This window comes from Neoarius graeffei, chromosome 19 (genome assembly GCF_027579695.1).
Source record: "Neoarius graeffei isolate fNeoGra1 chromosome 19, fNeoGra1.pri, whole genome shotgun sequence".
Classification (NCBI taxonomy): Eukaryota; Metazoa; Chordata; class Actinopteri; order Siluriformes; family Ariidae; genus Neoarius; species Neoarius graeffei.
In genome coordinates, this window is record NC_083587.1 from 42,596,528 (window position 1) to 42,617,107 (window position 20,580).

The 20,580-nt window shown below is 39.1% G+C and overlaps 1 protein-coding gene across 7 annotated transcripts in view; it reads right to left on the reverse strand.

Annotated features, from left to right (window-relative positions):
- The window catches only part of ofcc1 (orofacial cleft 1 candidate 1), a 285,101-nt gene that overhangs the window by 169,935 nt on the left and 94,586 nt on the right, over positions 1–20,580 (reverse strand). For 5 of the 7 annotated variants that reach the window (XR_009650730.1, XM_060900088.1, XM_060900092.1 and 2 more), the window contains exons 4-9: positions 9,466–9,570; positions 8,673–8,762; positions 8,054–8,125; positions 2,809–2,990; positions 836–910; positions 384–457 (exon numbers count right to left, since the gene is read on the reverse strand). Coding sequence is in view for 6 of the 7 variants with exons in the window: in XM_060900088.1 (XP_060756071.1) it covers positions 384–457; positions 836–910; positions 2,809–2,990; positions 8,054–8,125; positions 8,673–8,762; positions 9,466–9,570 (598 nt within the window). In the remaining variant the exon portion in view is untranslated. The remainder of the gene's footprint in view (positions 1–383; positions 458–835; positions 911–2,808; positions 2,991–8,053; positions 8,126–8,672; positions 8,763–9,465; positions 9,571–20,580) is intronic. The other 2 variants (XM_060900091.1, XM_060900089.1) reach the window with 2 other exon arrangements.

The window sequence follows — 20,580 nt, forward strand, 5'->3', positions numbered from 1 at the left end:
AGCCGCCCCAACGCAACGCATATTCCCCTGATTTTATTATGTCAGTGTAGATGGGGCTGAACAATTCTTAAAAACTTTAAACACACACTCATGCCCACAGGGCTGTGTGTGTGTGAGGGGGATAGAGAGAAAGGGAAAGAGTGATGTGCATGCAACAAAATTGATGCTCTTTTTGCATCCAGTGACACAAACAGATTTTTCTAGCCTCTGGCAACTTACCCACAATGCACCAGAAGAGACAATGCATTGTGAAGTATATAATGGAGTATATTACGCATCGTCACAAAAACTGTCAACAAAATGTAAATGTTGTTCCGTACATAGATTAATGATTATTTCTTGTAACAGCAGATGAAAATGTGCATGTAAAGAAATGTGTGTACCGCTGGAAAGCTGCGTAAAGCCGATCCTGCAGAGCAGCTTCCTCTTGTTCCAAGTCTCTAATGGAATACGACTCCTTTCGGGACAATGTAATTAAAAACAGAGAAATCTTACAGTCATGCAACAATGGCATATGTGTAAAACATAATGGCTTTTTTAAAAAGGAAAATATATCATAAATACTAAGACACACACACTATATATATATATATATATATATATATATATATATATATATATATATATATATATATTATATATATATATATATATATATATATATATATATAATATATATATATATATATATATATATATATATATATATATATATATATATATAAGTTCTTATTTATCTAATCGTTGTGCTTTTTGTACTTTTTACATTACACATTACATTTCGTGCAACTACAGTACTGTCTCTCCATTTTTTTCCCTGAACTCACATCAATACCTTCGTATTCCCCCTTAAGACAGCCATCACTCTTTGTTTTCTCGCCCACTCCTTCTCCTCTGCCGTGCATTCATCCTGTCAAAGAAAAGCATGCGTTCACTGAGGTTCTGCCACACAGCATACGAGATTTGGATCCATCACAGTAATAATCTTCAGCTGATTTTGGTGAGCCGCTGCCCTACAGACACAAACCATGCAGCAGAATTCATCTGATGAGCCTCACAGGATGGCATTCACTAAGCAAATACGCACCCTGTTTCACTGCTCGTACAGTGGCTGAGTGACAGCAACATGCTTTCATTAAACTGGGAGAAAAGATTTAGCTGCTCAAAAAACCTTAAACAGGAAGCTATGCATTATATGATACATAACGTGCATTTTATATCAGAAGCGTGCTCGGCAATTCTGCAGGAATGTCACTGTTATTTATACTCAAATAAAGCCTTCATTAACAGTAACATGGAGGTAAGGGTTAACAAATATCCAGCAAACATAGATGAGTCAAAAAACATCTTTGCAAAACACAAAATATTCTTATATTGCCTTCTATTTACTATATAACAAATGGCATAATAGTTTAAATGATTCTATAACTAATAATAATCATAAGAAGAAGAAGAAGAAGAAATAATCAGACGATTAAGCATATTTCTAAACATGTTTACTAATTTCAAGCTTATATTATTCTGCTGATGGATAATTTTGCATCGCTTGAGAAATATATGCTTGAAGATAGCAAAATTATCCACCAACAGAATAATATAAGCTTGAAATTAGTAAATGTGTTTAGAAATACACTTAATCATATTATTATTATTATTATTATTATTATTATTATTATTATTATTATTTATAGAATAATCTAAAATATTATGGAGTTCATTATATCGTAAATAGAAGGCAATATAAGAATATTTTGTTTCTTGTAAAGATGGTTCTTGACTCATCTGTGTTTGTGGATAATCGTTAACCCTTACCTCCATGTTACTGTTAATGAAGTCTTTACTTGAATATACATAACAGTGACATTCCTGCAGAGTTGCCGAGCACGCTTCTGATATAAAATGCACATCATGTATCCTACAACGCATAGCTAGTTTCTTCCCGTTTCAGGTTTTTTGAGCAGCTAAATCTTTTCTCCCAGTTTAATGAAAGCATGTTGCTGTCACTCAGCCACTGTACGAGCAGTGAAACAGCAGTGCCTTATATTTACTATATAACAAACTCCATAATATTTTAGATTATTCTATAATGAAGAAGAAGAAGAAATAGTCAGACAATTAATGTATATTTCTAAACATACTGTATTTACTAATTTCAAGCTTATTATTATTCGATATTATTCTGTTGGTGGATAATTTTGCTTCGTTCTAGCTTGAAGATCACAACAAGATGAAGATATGCTTGAAGATAGCAAAATTATCTGCCAGTAGAAAATACTTTCAAGTTTGAAATGAGTTAATATATCTAGAAAGATACATAATAATTTTATATTTGTTTCAGAACATTGGGAAAATATTGCTTGAATTTATCTACAAAATGTTTTTCTTTGCCAAAATGTCTTTTTTTATAGTGAAATCTTTGAACATTCAAACACTATTTGGTAGCAGCCCATAAAGAAAGCATATTATATATATATATATATATATATATATATATATATATATATATATATATATATATATATATAATGAATGCAAAATTTTGGATTGTTTTAGGTATAAAAAGTAGCTGCCAGAGAATAGCTCTTGAGGTTTTTGTTTGTTTGTTTGTTTGTTTTAATACAAAGCAGTGCAGTATTTTCAAAGATTTACAGTCAATGGGCCAAAGACACAATAATTCGAAGACACTACAGTATAAAGTGCACACAGGAAGGTGACACAGCTCTCTAATATAAGCACCTGTAGGGAAGTATTTTCTCTCTCTCTCTCTGGGAGTGTGTGTGTGTGTGCGCGCGTGCGTGTGTGTTTGACCTGCTTCAGTGAAGCCCTGCCCACTGGGATCATGTCATCCTGCACATGTTCTCTCAGTCGTTCCACATAGTGGGGGATAACCTCTTCTCTCTTCTCCTCCAACTTCTCCCTCAGTTGATCTCTCCATGCAGCCTGCGGGACTCTAGGAGCCACAGCCACTGGTCTTTCTTCCACAAAAGAGCCTGGGGGGGGGGGACAGCAGAAGAGAAAGTGAGAGAATGAAACAATCATAAAACTGATTTATGCAAAATACAAAATGCACACAAACATACAGCTGAGTCTGTAAGTAACTGTATAATGATTTATGGTTTCACATCATACTTATAAAATTTACACGAAAGACTAAGTTATACATTTGCTAGTATGATGTATTCAATGTAAATACTGTAGATTTTCAAGGTAAATTTAATATTAACCATGTTATATACAATCCCGATTCCAAAAAAGTTGGGACAAAGTACAAATTGTAAATAAAAACGGAATGCAATAATTTACAAATCTCAAAAACTGATATTGTATTCACAGTAGAACATAGACAACATATCAAATGTCGAAAGTGAGACATTTTGAAATTTCATGCCAAATATTGGCTCATTTGAAATTTCATGACAGCAACACATCTCAAAAAAGTTGGGACAGGGGCAATAAGAGGCTGGAAAAGTTAAAGGTCCAAAAAAGGAACAGCTGGAGGACCAAATTGCAACTCATCAGGTCAATTGGCAATAGGTCATTAACATGACTGGGTATAAAAAGAGCATCTTGGAGTGGCAGCGGCTCTCAGAAGTAAAGATGGGAAGAGGATCACCAATCCCCCTAATTCTGCACCGACAAATAGTGGAGCAATATCAGAAAGGAGTTCAACAGTGTAAAATTGCAAAGAGTTTGAACATATCATCATCTACAGTGCATAATATCATCAAAAGATTCAGAGAATCTGGAAGAATCTCTGTGCGTAAGGGTCAAGGCCAGAAAGCCATACTGGGTGCCCGTGATCTTCGGGCCCTTAGACAGCACTGCATCACATACAGGCATGCTTCTGTACTGGAAATCACAAAATGGGCTCAGGAATATTTCCAGAGAACATTATCTGTGAACACAATTCACCGTGCCATCTGCCGTTGCCAGCTAAAACTCTATAGTTCAAAGAAGAAGCCGTATCTAAACATGATCCAGAAGCGCAGACGTCTTCTCTGGGCCAAGGCTCATTTAAAATGGACTGTGGCAAAGTGGAAAACTGTTCTGTGGTCAGACGAATCAAAATTTGAAGTTCTTTATGGAAATCAGGGACGCCGTGTCATTCGGACTAAAGAGGAGAAGGACGACCCAAGTTGTTATCAGCGCTCAGTTCAGAAGCCTGCATCTCTGATGGTATGGGGTTGCATTAGTGCGTGTGGCATGGGCAGCTTACACATCTGGAAAGACACCATCAATGCTGAAAGGTATATCCAGGTTCTAGAGCAACATATGCTCCCATCCAGATGACGTCGCTTTCTGAGAAGACCTTGCATTTTCCAACATGACAATGCCAAACCACATACTGCATCAATTATTGCATCATGGCTGCGTAGAAGAAGGGTCCGGGTACTGAACTGGCCAGCCTGCAGTCCAGATCTTTCACCCATAGAAAACATTTGGCGCATCATAAAACGGAAGATACGACAAAAAAGACCTAAGACAGTTGAGCAACTAGAATCCTACATTAGACAAGAATGGGTTAACATTCCTATCCCTAAACTTGAGCAACTTGTCTCCTCAGTCCCCAGACGTTTACAGACTGTTGTAAAGAGAAAAGGGGATGTCTCACAGTGGTAAACATGGCCTTGTCCCAACTTTTTTGAGATGTGTTGCTGTCATGAAATTTAAAATCACCTAATTTTTCTCTTTAAATGATACATTTTCTCAGTTTAAACATTTGATATGTCATCTATGTTCTATTCTGAATAAAATATGGAATTTTGAAACTTCCACATCATTGCATTCCGTTTTTATTTACAATTTGTACTTTGTCCCAACTTTTTTGGAATCGGGGTTGTACACATAGTAATGAATAGCATATTTTTATGTCATCAAATATTTAAATAATATTGGCTGGCTTTTTTCCGTGGTATATCGGATATATTCCATTCAGCTAGCATGATACTGAATGAGTCGAAAACGAGTTTATCATGCTAGCTAAATGAAATGTATCTGATATACCATGAAAAAAGCCATTATTATTATTATTATTATTATTATTATTATTATTATTATTATACATACACATTCCTTTCAGTTGTTTAACACGTCTTTCTCTTTCAAAATTCTCTCAAAAGCTTCCGTATTTAACAAAGCAAACCCGGCAGCCATTTTTGCTTGCAAATTGACACAGTCACTCGCTTGTGTGGAAGTTGTATGTCTCCAACGTGTGACGTCATGTTGTCTTGACAACCATGCAATATTGTAAACCACATTCAACACTCATTCTCCATTGTGTAGCGTGACATAATAGACATAGGATAAGCGATATGCTAGCAATATTGTATGCTATCAAACCAAATGAATGAAACCCACTAGAATACATAATAGAATAGAATACATGGTTTTATTCCATCGAAAAAGTGTCCTGTACTGTATGTATTATCTTACACAAATAATGTGTTTTTCTAATATCCTATAATAGCTTCTTCTTCTTTTGGCTGCTCCCATTAGGGGTCACCACAGCGGATCATCATGACCCCCATATTTGATTTGGCACAGGTTTTTACACCGAATGCCCTTCCTGATGCAACCCTCCCCAGTCTATCTGGGCTTGGGACCGGCTTGTGCAACCCCAGTGGCTGGGTATTTTACCTAATCTGCATGCCTTTGAACTGTGGGAGGAAACCCATGTAGACACAAGAGAACATGCAGACTCCACACAGAAAGGCCCCAGTCAGCTGTGAGGTTCGAACCTGAAACCTTGCTATGAGGCGACAGTGCTAACCACTGCACCACTGTACCACTGCTATAGCCTATATCCTGTAATATCAATCTGACCAAAACTGGCTATCAAATCATACAGTTTGCCTGATAGGATTCCATATCTTCATTCTGTAATGTGCAAATTTTTTCATTCATTCTGTACTGTAAATTTGCACATGAATACACCAGTGATACGTAAGTTAGTCACTGTTGTGACTAGTCAGTTATGATTTATGAGATAACTTGAACATATCCAGATACGACATTTCATAATTAATTATCCAGGTAGCCACTCAACCAAATCTCATAAAGTCATACAAAAGAATTCCTCAAAAGGGAGAAATTCAGATGGGCTTTTGCTCATTTCAGCCTTGCAGTAGGCTTTGCCACTGTGTCATAGTCTTCCCTGTCTCTGCCCACAGTCCTGTTCCATTAACAGCAGGATAAGTTTGAGACTCCATCCCCAAACCTGTGGAAAAGTGCCAGACAAATTTCTCTCTTTGTTTTAGTAGGAAGCCAGTCTTGCATATTTGGTTGAGGTGGTGCATAGTGGTTGTAATCCTTTGGCAGGATCGGCAGTGGGTTTAGGCCCGTCAGAACTCACGCATGTAACGTTATTCGGCTAACACTGCATTTGATTGTTTGGGATTTTTGCTGGAGCCGTGAGATTAGTCACTGAGCTATTGTCCCAGAATGTTCATGAAATCCTACAATGAAGCACTAGTAAAGAGGATACTGGGATTAACACACTTCCACCACAGGAGGAGGAGGAGGAGGCTGATCACTGTTTCCTTTCCTCTGCTAGCATCCAGCCAGCCAGCCAGCCAGCCATTGAGGCTTCGGAGCATTAACAATAGGCCTGAGACAATTGTCTCGGTGTGTTCTCATGATCCTGCCTCCCACTGGTGTGTTTCCAGCTTCTCTCTTTGTTCGTTTTGCACCCCAAGAGCATTGCAGATTTTTCCTCACTATCATACTCTGATACAAAGCATGTTCATGAGCAAGACATGCAAAACATCATTTGCTTAATAGACGTCCAGTGTGCAGTGTTTAAGAGAAGGAAATCCTGGAGAAATCCCTCTCGGGAGAAGCCACTCGGTGCTGAGTTTCTTTCGGTGGCAGACTGCACATGTTGACTGTATTCAGACATGCTTACAGGAAGAACTGTGCAGGTCCATTAAGCACAGTGCATTTGTTCTGAAGAATAAATCACAACAAAGCTACATTCTCTGTACACATGCAATATAGCTGTCCTGGGATAAATATTAGCTGTGGATTAGCACTTGTGTGTGATGTGTGGTCTTAGTCTTCATTTGCACATTAGCATTAGTACTTGACAGTGTTGTAGTCGAGTCACTAAACCTCAAGTCCGAGTCCAGTCTTGAGTCCTCAGTGTTCAAGTCTGAGTCATTAAAGAAAATTTCGAGTCAAGTCTGAGAACAAGACTCCAACCGCACCATTTAACAGTGGCTGTTGCTGCCTTTATGTGAAACCGTCTCTGCTACTGTGTTGGACTAAAGGCCTCTGCATGCTCTTGCGACAAGGCTTTCGCAGACAGCTTTTCGCAGACAGTTGTAATTTATCGTTGAGCGGGGAGTAATAGGCGTGCGCGATGTTATTCACTGCCACAACGCAAGGGGGCGCGAAGTCGCGAAATCGCTAGGAGTAGTTGGTGGGTGTGGTTAGTGGAGTGTTTATCCTCCAGTTACTTATAATGACTAGAACTGGAGTCGTATAGATGTACGTACTTCCTCACTTCCTCGATCAACCGCTCTTCGTGCTGCTCCATCTTTGCTCGTGTTTTTAAAAATAGCGGTCGTGAAAACAAAACAAACCGGGAAAGTAGGGAAGCGGAAGTGCGTGTACAGCAGATGTAGAGTGGACCAATCAGAGCCCTTTTGTCTGCGACGCTGTCTGCGAGGCTTCTGCGGTGGTCACAATTTTTGGGAGGCGCGCGCAGAGCGTCTGCGAAGGTGGGGGGGCTACACAGACACTGTCTGCGACGCTATCTGCGAGGACCGGGTTGTCAGCATAAATTGGTCTTAACTTTACTGCTCGACTGCCCCATTTTAGTTCATAGGCTACAGAAAAAAAGCTTGTTCATCACTCAGCAAGCCCCGCCCACTATCAACAGGGCAAATAACACGAGAGAGGGTTAACACTAGCTAGTTCATCGCTCAGCAAGCAAGTCCCGCTATCAACAGGGCAAATAACATGAGAGAGGGTTAACACTAGCTACCGTAGTTCATCAGTCAGCAAGCCCCACCCACTATCAACAGAGCAATGAACATAGCATGTCACTTACGTCTCTGGGTGGAGTCTTGCCAAATGATGATTGAAAGTCGAGGTTGTCCTTGTTGTCTGCTTGATAGTTCTTCTACATATGGAACACATAGCAGTGCATTTTTTTCCCACCGCATGAGAAGTCTGTATAAGCAAAGCAGACAATCCTAGGGGCTTCTCTCCAGGCATTTTAGCGCCATTAACGTTAGTTTGTTCCTGAACATGATGTGTGAACAGGTCAATTTGCATTCTCTTGCATGAAATGAGTGTAAAAATGAATGTAGATATAAATATCTTATGCGAAATTATTAAGGCATGTTACAAAAAATAAAGAAAAAAATCAGAGTCCTCATCTCCAATTTACGAGTCAGAATGCAGTTAATGCACGAGTCCGAGTCCAAGTCCGAGTCATCAGTGCTCAATTCCAAGTCAAGTCATGAGTCCTTAAAATTAAGGCACGAGTCAGACTTGAGTCTGAGTCCTGGACTCGAGTACTACAAGCCTGGTACTTGATTAACTGAATAGTTTATTGAAGTTCTGTTTCATTTTAGAGGCATAAGCCAAGCATCTGTCCTTCTTTACCAGACCTAACTGTGTGTTTGTGCGTGTCCATTTCAGCCATTTGAATGTATGTTTCTTACCAGGCAAATCGATGACAGTTGACGCTTCATCTTCATTCAGCATTTGAGACAGCTTCTCATACAGACCCCGTTCATCCTCATGCATGAATTCTGTGACACAAAAACAAGCAAAACATGAATCAATGAATAACAATTTCATTTTAATGCCACACACATATCAATCAACATCACCCATGCTGCAAAGTCAAAATGAAAACCATGCAACGATTTTCCAACAAAGTGACACTAATTCTTGACCTTAATTTGCATTCATTCATTATACCTCAAAGCTAATAATAACAGACACGTAGGTCGTTCTGTAAGGCTTTTAAAGGCAAGGAAATATATGCAAAATTTTATATTACACTGTACCCACCGAAGGAACATGACTGTCAAAGGTGATTCTGTTTGGTAGGATTCAAGGATATTACAGAAAAATGGTGTCCAAAAAGATACAGTTGGAATGGCATTTCTGTTAATAGGCAGATTTCATTATAACATGCATATTACCTCAATCCCAAGAGCACATCTTTAATAGGCAAATGGGGGGAGATCTATCACTGCACCAAGGAGATTCCCATTCCCACTGTCATTTCAAGTATGTTAAAGTAAATGGTGAGGCACTGAAAATGGAAGCAACCAATGATATGTGACCTTCAGCAATGATGGCCACGGCATTGGACTATCTCACTGGCCTTTGGTTAAAAAGTATTTACATAGACCATCCCACTAAGTGCAGCGGCTGGCCAAGAGTGAACTTGCTCACCCTGCTTTAATGAACTGAGGCAGCCCATTACAAGCAAAAATGGCATACTTAATTCTAGCTCATCTCCCGCTCCAACCCTGGACATCCCGCGCTGCCTCAGGTCACCCTCCACTGTCGCCCAGGGGTCAAAGTAATTTCGAGCACCTTCATTTCCTGTGGAAAGTACAGATGGACGTCAAAAGAGAAAAGAGAGGAAAAGTGAGCGAGAGCTACAATAAGAGAGAGAGAGAGAGAGAGTATGTGTGTAAAAGGGGTTGATAGGTGGCAGGTTGGTTGAGGTTAGTGATTATTAGAAGCATATGAAGCGAAGATGTTAATTTTTAAAAGCTCACATCAGCCAGCCTGATAGGGCTTCTCTTACCCTCTGTTTCCCAGAAGTGAATGCCACCAGGGCCTACCGCTGCTCTGGGGCCTCATTAGCATGCTAGGAAAAGGTCAGCCCAGGCAATCTCTTAAACACAACCTGCCATATGTTACCTGTGTTCAAACGAACTAATGAGAAACGTGTAAGAGCATAGAGGCTACAATTTCAAAGACAATATCCTAATTCTGAGGGTCAATGGCCAGAGCTAGAGAGGGAGAGAGGGAAGAGAGAAAGTGGGCAGAAAGTAAGAGGGAGGAGAGAGCAAATGCCATGTCCCATTGCCTTCTTATTAGCAATCAGTGACCTCTGGGCATCAAAGCTGTGTTTATGGGAATCCAGCAGCTCGAGGGGCATTCTCTTAACCAGCTACACCCTGCCACACTACTTGAATTCATGTCGTATTCAGTCATAACTGTGTCATGTTACAATTTACTGTTTGGTAAGTTGATAAGCGTTGTTATGGCATCATTAAAATGACTCGCCATGGACAGGGAGGAACTATGCAAAATATTGAGACTTCAAAGCAAACCCTGTCACAATGATCTCTGTAAATATTGTAAATAAAGGTGTAGCAAGTTGTCCTTGGTAATTTTGCGGTCGATCTTTTTGAGTAACATTTTTTCATAATGCTGGCTATCTTTGAGGAAGTGTCTCGTAATCATGAATTATTATTATTATTATTTTTTTGGTCAAATGGTACACTTAGATTAATGTTAGCCACAGTTAAACTTAACATTAAACAATTTTATTAACATTTAGCTTAGTATGTGTGTAAAAAAGTTCTTAAAAATGATTAAAGGAATAATAATTTTATTAAAAAATAATAATAAAAAAGACAATGTGCAAGTTTGACTGGCTTGAATTTGATAATCGTTTGTATTGTTCAGTTATTGTTTGCAGCCGGCAGCTGAAACTAAATCACTTAACTGTGGTTAATAATCTGCCTATCAGCTTGGTAGTTGACAAACACTGTATACCAATCACTATGGCTAATATAGATGACTTGCAACCACGTGATCAAAACGTGCTCCGTCATGAGCGTCTGCCATGATGGTGGACATACAAAGCAACTAGGATGGCAGCCGCTGAAAGCGTGTCAGGAAACAATGCTGAATTTTCTCAGTATTACCACGATTTGAATGGTCGAGCGAAGATTCGATACAAAGACAAGATAGATATGTGTGGTTTTGGCCCATATTATTTTAAAAAGTCTGATTTTTCTGAGGATAAGATGCTTCTACTGACCATTGAGTACCCAGATGAGTTTGGAAATCTTAAATTTATGGAAGTTTCAAAATAATATTACTTTGTTTTAGTCAAAATTAGCTGGCCTGGTATTAATTTTTCAGCTTCAACCGTGGTGTCTTGGATGTCTTGGAACCACGGGCGCAGATAGAAGGGGGGACAGGGGGGATTCGTCCCACCCAGATTTAAATTCACCTCGTTCGGTCCCCCCACTTATAGGGAGGAAAAAACATCTATGCTGTCTTTCTTTGCATAAGGCAAACCTCATGGAAAAATCAAAAGACTAATTACCATTCGGTTTATTGAGGTGCACAGCAGTACATACATAGTTGCAACTGCGCAGACTGCACAGGTTGCGAGCTCGAGCTTGGTTGCTATGGTTACCCACAACAAGTTTGACAGGCATATAGGGGACAGCTCCTCCTAGTTCAGGACCCCAACACGGCATGATGAAGGATGCCAAAAGGCAGAAAACGATTGCATGGTTTTTTTTCAAAAAAAAAAAATGACTGTAAGTAAACTGTGCCTTACTTTATCATATCACCTTGCAATTTTTTGATAGTCTGTTCAAAGTAATGTCGTAGTGAAAGTAAAATCGTACGGAGTAGAGATGCCTTTCTGGTAGCCTCCTTCTTTCGGTGGTAGCCTGTAGATACAGTGCTCAGAAGGCAGTTTTAATGTTTAATCTGGCATTCTCTGCCATAATTTCAGCGAGCATATTGTTTCATAAGGAAACTTTGCGAAGAGTTGTTGACTGACTGCCGCTCACACAACACACAGGCATAGTTAGAAAGTCAGGATGCACTGGTTTACACTTTACACACACACACGTAGCCCAGCCTATCGCTATGTTTAACAGTTGGAACTTAGCGGTTTTAAAACTAGTTTTGCAATTTCTGTGCGTGATGATAATGTGTAAACTTTGGATTTCCATAGGCTATGTTAAAATGTTATCATTGTCCTGGCCTGCAGGTAGTTCCTGGTGATGGCAGTGAGGGAGGTGAAATAACATGTATACACACTACCGTTCAAAAGTTTGGGGTCACCCAGACAATTTTGTGTTTTCCATGAAAAGTCACACTTTTATTTACCACCATAAGTTGTAAAATGAATAGCAAATATAGTCAAGACATTTTTCTGGCCATTTTGAGCATTTAATCGACCCCACAAATGTGATGCTCCAGAAACTCAATCTGCTCAAAGGAAGGTCAGTTTTATAGCTTCTCTAAAGAGCTCAACTGTTTTCAGCTGTGCTAACATGATTGTACAAGGGTTTTCTAATCATCCATTAGCCTTCTGAGGCAATGAGCAAACACATTGTACCATTAGAACACTGGAGTGAGAGTTGCTGGAAATGGGCCTCTATACACCTATGGAGATATTGCACCAAAAACCACACATTTGCAGCTAGAATAGTCATTTACCACATTAGCAATGTATAGAGTGGATTTCTGATTAGTTTAAAGTGATCTTCATTGAAAAGAACAGTGCTTTTCTTTCAAAAATAAGGAAATTTCAAAGTGACCCCAAACTTTTGAACGGTAGTGTGTGTGTATATATATATATATATATATATATATATATATATATATATATATATACACACACACACACACACACACACACACACACACACACACACATATATATACACAAAATGGAATCATTTGCTGACAGCTCAGTCCCCCCCAGTTCAAAAATCCTATCTGCGCCCCTGCTTGGAACTCCACGGGTGAGCTACCACACGCAGCTTCCGCAAATTCAGCTGTCTTCCTATTCCTTTGAGCGCTTTGGTGTTGTTCGGCTGTCGAAGAATCAAGTCCGACCTTGGCCGAAACAGCCCATTTTCTGAGTGGGTGCCCAGTCTGGATTGTTTCTATCGTATAATTTTGCTGGCATTCCTAGAAGTGAAATGGTAATACACGTGCTAAAATTATAACAACGACCGAGTGAACCACAACAAGACAGCGCTCATTTTATAGCAAAATTCTAGCAACACAGAATAAAATTCTTTCATGATATTATTGAGAGAGCTTTTGAATCTCACCTGAGATAAAATGCTTACTGCAAACACGAGCTGTTTTGGTTTTAGCCTCTGTTAGATCAGCCCTGCTGATGTTGTTCAGCCGTGCTCGTCTCCTCTCCATACTAAGGCCCTGTCCACACGGCAACGGATTCAGGTGAATCTGATAAAATTGTTTATCGTTTCGGCCTGGCGTCCACACGGCACCGGCATTTTGGGTGCCCCAAAACGATATTTTTTGAGAATGGGTTCCAGAGTGGAAAAATCTAGCAACGGCGCCATTGCGAAGTCGTCTGGATGAGTAGAATGGATTTGTTTATGATGACGTCACAACCACATGACTAGAACAAGCAGCACTCTCACTGTTTTGTATGAACCACTGCATTGCATTCACTTTTGTATACAGCTTTTCTTTTAAATAAACAAGTAACTGAACCATTTCTTGAATTTCTTTTTTTTTATTGGATAAGACTGCTTTTCAAAATGTTCACACACAATATAAAAAGTTATATAAATTATATAAAAATGCTTTTCAAAATGTTCACACACAATAAGAAAATTAAGTTATATAAAACTATGCACACTAATAAAACTAATTTGTACACACAGAAGGCACGATTTCCTCGCGTAGTCGCAGCCATCTTCTTCTTGTTGTTGTGTGTTCACGCCGGGTAGAAGGGGTTTATGCGCATGCGTCCTACTTCTTCTATTGTTCTGGTATCTCCGATGGGACCGTCTTACAGCGCACGTAGAGGTGTGGCATGTGTATTGCATCGTTTTCAGCAAGCGTTGCGTTGCCATATGTACCTGATATTTTACTGATCCGTTGCCCATGTGGACGTGATTTTTTTTCAATAAAATCTCGTTGCCGTTGTCGTGTGGATGTAGCCTAAGCCTCAGAGTTTCCTTGCCCTCTTTCCGAATCACGGATGGAATTCTAAAAAATCGGAATGTGCCATGGTCACAAGTACTGTTGTGACCACAACCATATACAGCACAAAGATATGGCATAGCTAAAAGAATGCTTAAAGCAATGGAAAAACAAAGAAAGTTGCACACGCATGACTATGTTTTGCATGGAATGTCGCTTGACCCCACATTTGTATATCCACCAACATGGCCGACATCTGGGTTTCTATTTTGCTTTGACGTCACTTGCAAGTCAAGGATACTGTATTCTTCGTTTGCACATGACATCGTAGCTAATTATGCATGATGTTTTGAACTGGAAGTTGGCCATGTTGGAGGATATACACAAACTCACATGGCACACATTTACTATAGACAATGTACTCAAGAGGTTGTTACGCTCAAGAATTCCTTTGGTTTCTTTGCTATGCCGACTCTTTGTGCTGTAATTGGATGTGGGCACAACTCTATTCAAGAAAAGGGGACTTATTAGTTCTTTAGAATTCCAGCAATTATAAATAATCGAGGAGAAAAAAACAAGAGAGTTGTCCACGGAGATTAGACGTCAATGGCCGTCCAACATAAACCAGGCTGATCTAAGCAATGAGAAAGCAAAAACCATATGAGTCTGCAGTGAACAATTTATCAATGGTAAGTGCTACGAACTAGTTATTAATGAAAGATCACAATATATAAGAAATATTGGATCGTTTAATGGCCTGATCGTGCAGAAACTTGTCGTGATCATTGAGTGTGTGATCCAACAATCAAAGGCTTCTATGATTATTTAATTTTACAAAGAGCTGTATATAATTTTTGATGCTGCTGCTTTTATTTTGCTTTTTCTTTCCATTAGGGAAACCAGCTGATCTTGACAATTTTACGGATCCAGACTGGGCTCCAACACAAAATATGGGTCATAGCAAAATCAAAGCGGTACTAAAGCGGTAAATGCTCGAAATGCTAGGCTTACAGAGCACAGAAAGAAATGCAAAATTATTGAATAATCTTCCCAAATGATCACAGAGTCAATCAAACAAGATTCATGTCAATCCCCTACCTCAAATACTGCAGCTTCCTCGCCTGGTGAGTGCTCTTTTATAACTAAATGTGTTATATAGTGCGTTAGATACCTATCTTTTGAAGCGGTCAAAATGATTGTTTTTAAATGGATGTTTTTAAATGGATAATGGATGGATGGATGGCTTAGAGGTAAGAGAGTAAGGAGAAGCAGAGATTGTGTTTTGTTACATTGGTTAATTGTGATGCTAATTTAGTGGTTGTCAGGGATGAAGGTTACAGCGAGCTGGCCTAGTGGTTAGCATGTCCACCTCTCAATTGGGAGATCATGAGTTCTACTCATGGTCAGGTCATACCAAAGACCATCATAAAAGTGGTACCTACTGCTGTCTGGCAAGGCACACTGCAATACAGCTGCGAGTTGGGAGTCAAACTCTCACGATTACCAGAGGTCCATCCCCTGACTGTATCCCTAGCTGTATAGACCATTTGCACATGACGTCACATGACCCTCTCTGATTTAGTTGTGTCCACCATCTTTGTGGAATAATACATGCATAGCAACAAGTACCTTAATATAAAATGCTGCAAATTTGCGCAGTTATCGGCTGCTCAAACAATTCTGCTAAGGCTGGAGTCAGATTGTTTAGTTTACCCACTGTTAAAATGCGAGAAAGACCCCAAATGGAAGATCTAACCCATAGACGACAGAGACAGTGCCTTGCAAATTTGAACAGATCGGACATAAAAGAGACCAAGTACGAGTATGTGGAGATCATTTTGTAAAGGCTAAGTTTATATTTCTACCGTTTATGTGAACCATAGACAAAATATTTAAATATAAAGATGCGACATACTGTAAGTGATATACATGTAAGCGCTACTTGGATTTATATTGCAATTACAAATGCAGAGCACAAAGCCCCATTAAAATGTAGGTAGTTGACCTCAGTAAAATGTTGCCTTACAAGACATCAATAATTAGTTTGGGTTTTTTTGATTTGCATTTTGGGTAACATTTGCCCACATCAGGAACCTACTAGATCCGTACAGTAAACTTGCGCTAAACTTTTGTATGCTTTCATCTGCTTCCCAGTGATGAAGCTAGTGGTTAACACCAGGTAATCCATGATGTCTGTGTAATTCACACTCGGCCACATCTGTACATCGTCTTCATACTCTACAACATTGTTGTACAGATCCACCCCTGAGCATTCTTTTATCTTTTCCCTGTATCTGACCTTGTCACTATTACTCAATTCATGATATATTTGCGAAAAATTACAGTTCACCAATGTACTCTCATTGGTTGCCATGGATGCTATACCACAAAGATGGCAGACACAACAAAATTGGAGAGCATCATGGGAGATTCATGACGTAAGTGCAAACGGTCTATAGGTGAGAGGCTGAGGGCTACGGAAATGGAGATCGGTGCCACCCAATACACCTTAACGGCCTGGTTAGTACTGGGACAGGAGACTGCAAGGGAAGACCAGGGCATGGCATGGGAAGGACTTTAGATGTTAGGGATGAAGGTTGACCAGAGGTGGGTAGTAACACAAAGCAGCTAGAGATAATGAAATGAAATGAACATATACTTAACTAAATTAACTTCTTCCAATAAATTGTACTTGTAGGAGTAGTTTTAATGCATAATACTTTTCACTCTTACTTGAGCACATTTATGATTTACACTCCATTACATTACACTACACGCTTCTCACTACTTTTATTGAATTTATTAAATTATTTTTATTCACACATGCACAGCTTCTACAACATCAACTGCTTTGATACATGGAATTTGGCACACAAATGAACAAACATAAATAAAGACCAAGACTGAGTAAAGTTTTAAGAGATTACCAAAGTGACAACACTGTTTATTGTTGAAAAAAGTGTGCTTTATTTTTGTTCACTTTTCAGTGATTTTAGTATATTCAGTACGCATGCACACACACAGACACGCACATGACTCCATGTTGCTAAGCTTTCTCGCTCCCTCTCATATCTCTCCTATTTGTCCGAGAAGATTTATTAAACTAACCTGAGGCATAATTGCCTTAATTTATGTTATTTTGTAAATATTTATTTATTTATTAAGGAATAATATAGCAGTGAGCAGATTTTATGTTGTGTTTATTAGACAAGCACTGGTAAGTAAGTAACCATACATGCAAAGCTAAATTATTTATCACATACATACAGAATTTGGTGAGCATGATGTAAGCATGGATGAGAATTAAAATTTTCGAAATGCAAAATGATGTAATTAAAGGAACTGAAGTCATTTTTAAACTTTCTGAATTAACTTGTTATTCAATTATGTTTTTGGTTTTAGTAACCTGATATCGTGACTCATATTGGCAACTAATTGCAATTAAATATTATGCTTATCAGCCTATTCGGTTTTTAGCCATGTTGAATTTGGTTCATTTGGTCCACGGCAGGCATCACTTATCCGTGCGATTTTCATGAGACTTGTGCGAGACTTCGAAATGTGAAGTGTCAGCCAGGTGTCAGTGCTGCCATTTTGAAAACTGTTTTCCAAACAAAATATTGCACTAAAACGAGTTTAAATGATGATTACTGCCTACTTTTTTCAAACTTTCCTGATTGCTATCAAAACAAACAAAACGTCCAGCTTGATAACATCAGGATTTGTAAGAGGGCGCGCGCGTCTTTTGACAACGTTGGCAGATGTCGGTCACTTTGATTTCCGCTGTACGTTTTACTTCCGTCCGATGAAATCTCACACAGGTCTCAACAAATCTTGTTTACGGCCATTGCTTTGACATATGGACTGATATATTACATAGCATACAACTCCAATTCCAAAAAAGTTCGGACAAAGTACAAATTGTAAATAAAAACGGAATGCAATGATGTGGAAGTTTCAAAATTCCATATTTTATTCAGAATAGAACATAGATGACATATCAAATGTTTAAACTGCGAAAATGTATCATTTAAAGAGAGAAATTAAGTGATTTTAAATTTAATGACAACAACACATCTCAAAAAAGTTGGGACAAGGCCATGTTTACCACTGTGAGACATCCCCTTTTCTCTTTACAACAGTCTGTAAACATCTGGGGACTGAGGAGACAAGTTGCTCAAGTTTAGGGATAGGAATGTTAACCCATTCTTGTCTAATGTAGGATTCTAGTTGCTCAACTGTCTTAGGTCTTTTTTGTCGTATCTTCCGTTTTATGATGCGCCAAATGTTTTCTATGGGTGAAATATCTGGACTGCAGGCTGACCAGTTCAGTACCCGGACCCTTCTTCTACGCAGCCATGATGCTGTAATTGATGCAGTATGTGGTTTGGCATTGTCATGTTGGAAAATGCAAGGTCTTCCCTGAAAGAGATGTCGTCTGGATGGGAGCATATGTTGCTCTAGAACCTGCATATACCTTTCAGCATTGATGGTGTCTTACCAGATGTGTAAGCTGCCCATGCCACACGCACTAATGCAACCCCATACCATCAGAGATGCAGGCTTCTGAACTGAGCGCTGATAACAACTTGGGTCGTCCTTCTCCTCTTTAGTCCGAATGACACGGCATCCCTGATTTCCATAAAGAACTTCAAATTTTGATTCGTCCGACCACAGAACAGTTTTCCACTTTGCCACAGTCCATTTTAAATGAGCCTTGGCCCAGAGAAGACATCTGTGCTTCTGGATCATGTTTAGATACGGCTTCTTCTTTGAACTATAGAGTTTTAGCTGGCAACAGCGGATGGCACGGTGAATTGTGTTCACAGATAATGTTCTCTGGAAATATTCCTGAGCCCATTTTGTGATTTCCAATACAGAAGCATGCCTGTATGTGATGCAGTGCCGTCTAAGGGCCTGAAGATCACGGGCACCCAGTATGGTTTTCCGGCCTTGACCCTTACACACAGAGATTCTTCCAGATTCTCTGAATCTTTTGATGATATTATGCACTGTAGATGATGATATGTTCAAACTCTTTGCAATTTTACACTGTCGAACTCCTTTCTGATATTGCTCCACTATTTGTCGGTGCAGAATTAGGGGGATTGGTGATCCTCTTCCCATCTTTATTTCTGAGAGCCAGCTGTTCCTTTTTTGTACCTTTAACTTTTCCAGCCTCTTATTGCCCCTGTCCCAACTTTTTTGAGATGTGTTGCTGTCATGAAATTTCAAATGAGCCAATATTTGGCATGAAATTTCAAAATGTCTCACTTTCGACATTTGATATGTTGTCTTTGTTCTATTGTGAATACAATATCAGTTTTTGAGATTTGTATATTATTGCATTCCACTTTTATTTACAATTTGTACTTTGTCCCAACTTTTTTGGAATCGGGGTTGTATTTCAAACACTCATAACTTGCTATAGCAGTGACAAAATAGCTGTCAGAAATGCATTCCTGTATTTAATAAAATGAGATAAATTGAATTTTGATATTAAAAAATTTGCCTTCAGTTCTCCTTTAATGTAGTGTGTTGTGGCACACAAGAGGGGTGTTAGTTCATTATGTATTCACTCATGAAGGTGAAATTGCACAAAATATTTAGAATTTAAGTAATATGATTTACACCTAAACTGCGCCCTTGTAGTTATCCACAAAAACTGATGCTTCCAATGTTTAAAACTCTTGACTTTTTTGCGCACACACACACACACACACACACACACACACACACACACACACACACACACGTAAAGTAAAGGCAATGTCTGAAAATGAGATATTACATGCATTTTACCATTATACATTGGAATAAAGAAAAGTTTTCAGGGGTTATGGCAGTATTGCAGTTTACATGAGCAGGTGAAGTGTACAGATTAGTTTTGCAGTCACTGAGCAGAATGAGATTTATATGTTAAAAAGGTTTTCCTTTTTCTTGTAGTTGTATTTAGAATCGGGACTCTGATGTTTATATTGTCTAAAGACACACATGACCATGAATTTAACAGTAATATTTGCGTTTGTTTGCCAATACCTTAGCAAGTGATTTGGGCATGTTGTGTGGTATAGCTGGGAAATGTTTAAAAAATTGTATAATAATTTAACCATTTTATAAGCAAGGGCACAGCAGGGGTTGAACCCTATTTCAGACAAGGGTCGCCGTGTTGGGTCATGTGATTAGAACATGTTAGTGGTGTTGTTAATTCACTGATGTCCTAAAGCATTTCACATACTTCCTAAAAAATGAACTCTTCACTCTTTATCTGGTGATGGCACCAGAGGTGTGAGGGCCCATCATCGCCATGTGCGGCTATATTCTGTATTTGTATCTGTTCAATGCTCAAAATATATGTATGTATATTGAAAATAGGGGCGGCAGGGTGGTGTAGTGGTTAGCACTGTCGCCTCAGAGCAAGAAGGTTCTGGGTTCGAGCCCAGTGGCTGACGGGAGCCTTTCTGTGTGGAGTTTGCATGTTCTCCCCATGTCTGTGTGGGTTTCCTCTGGGTGTTCTGATTTCCTCCACAGTCCAAAGACATGCAGGTTAGGCTAATTGGTGACTCTAAATTGACCGTAGGTGTGAATGTGAGTGTGAATGGTTGTTTGTCTCTATGTGTCAGCCCTGTGATGATCTGGCGACTTGTCCAGGGTGTACCC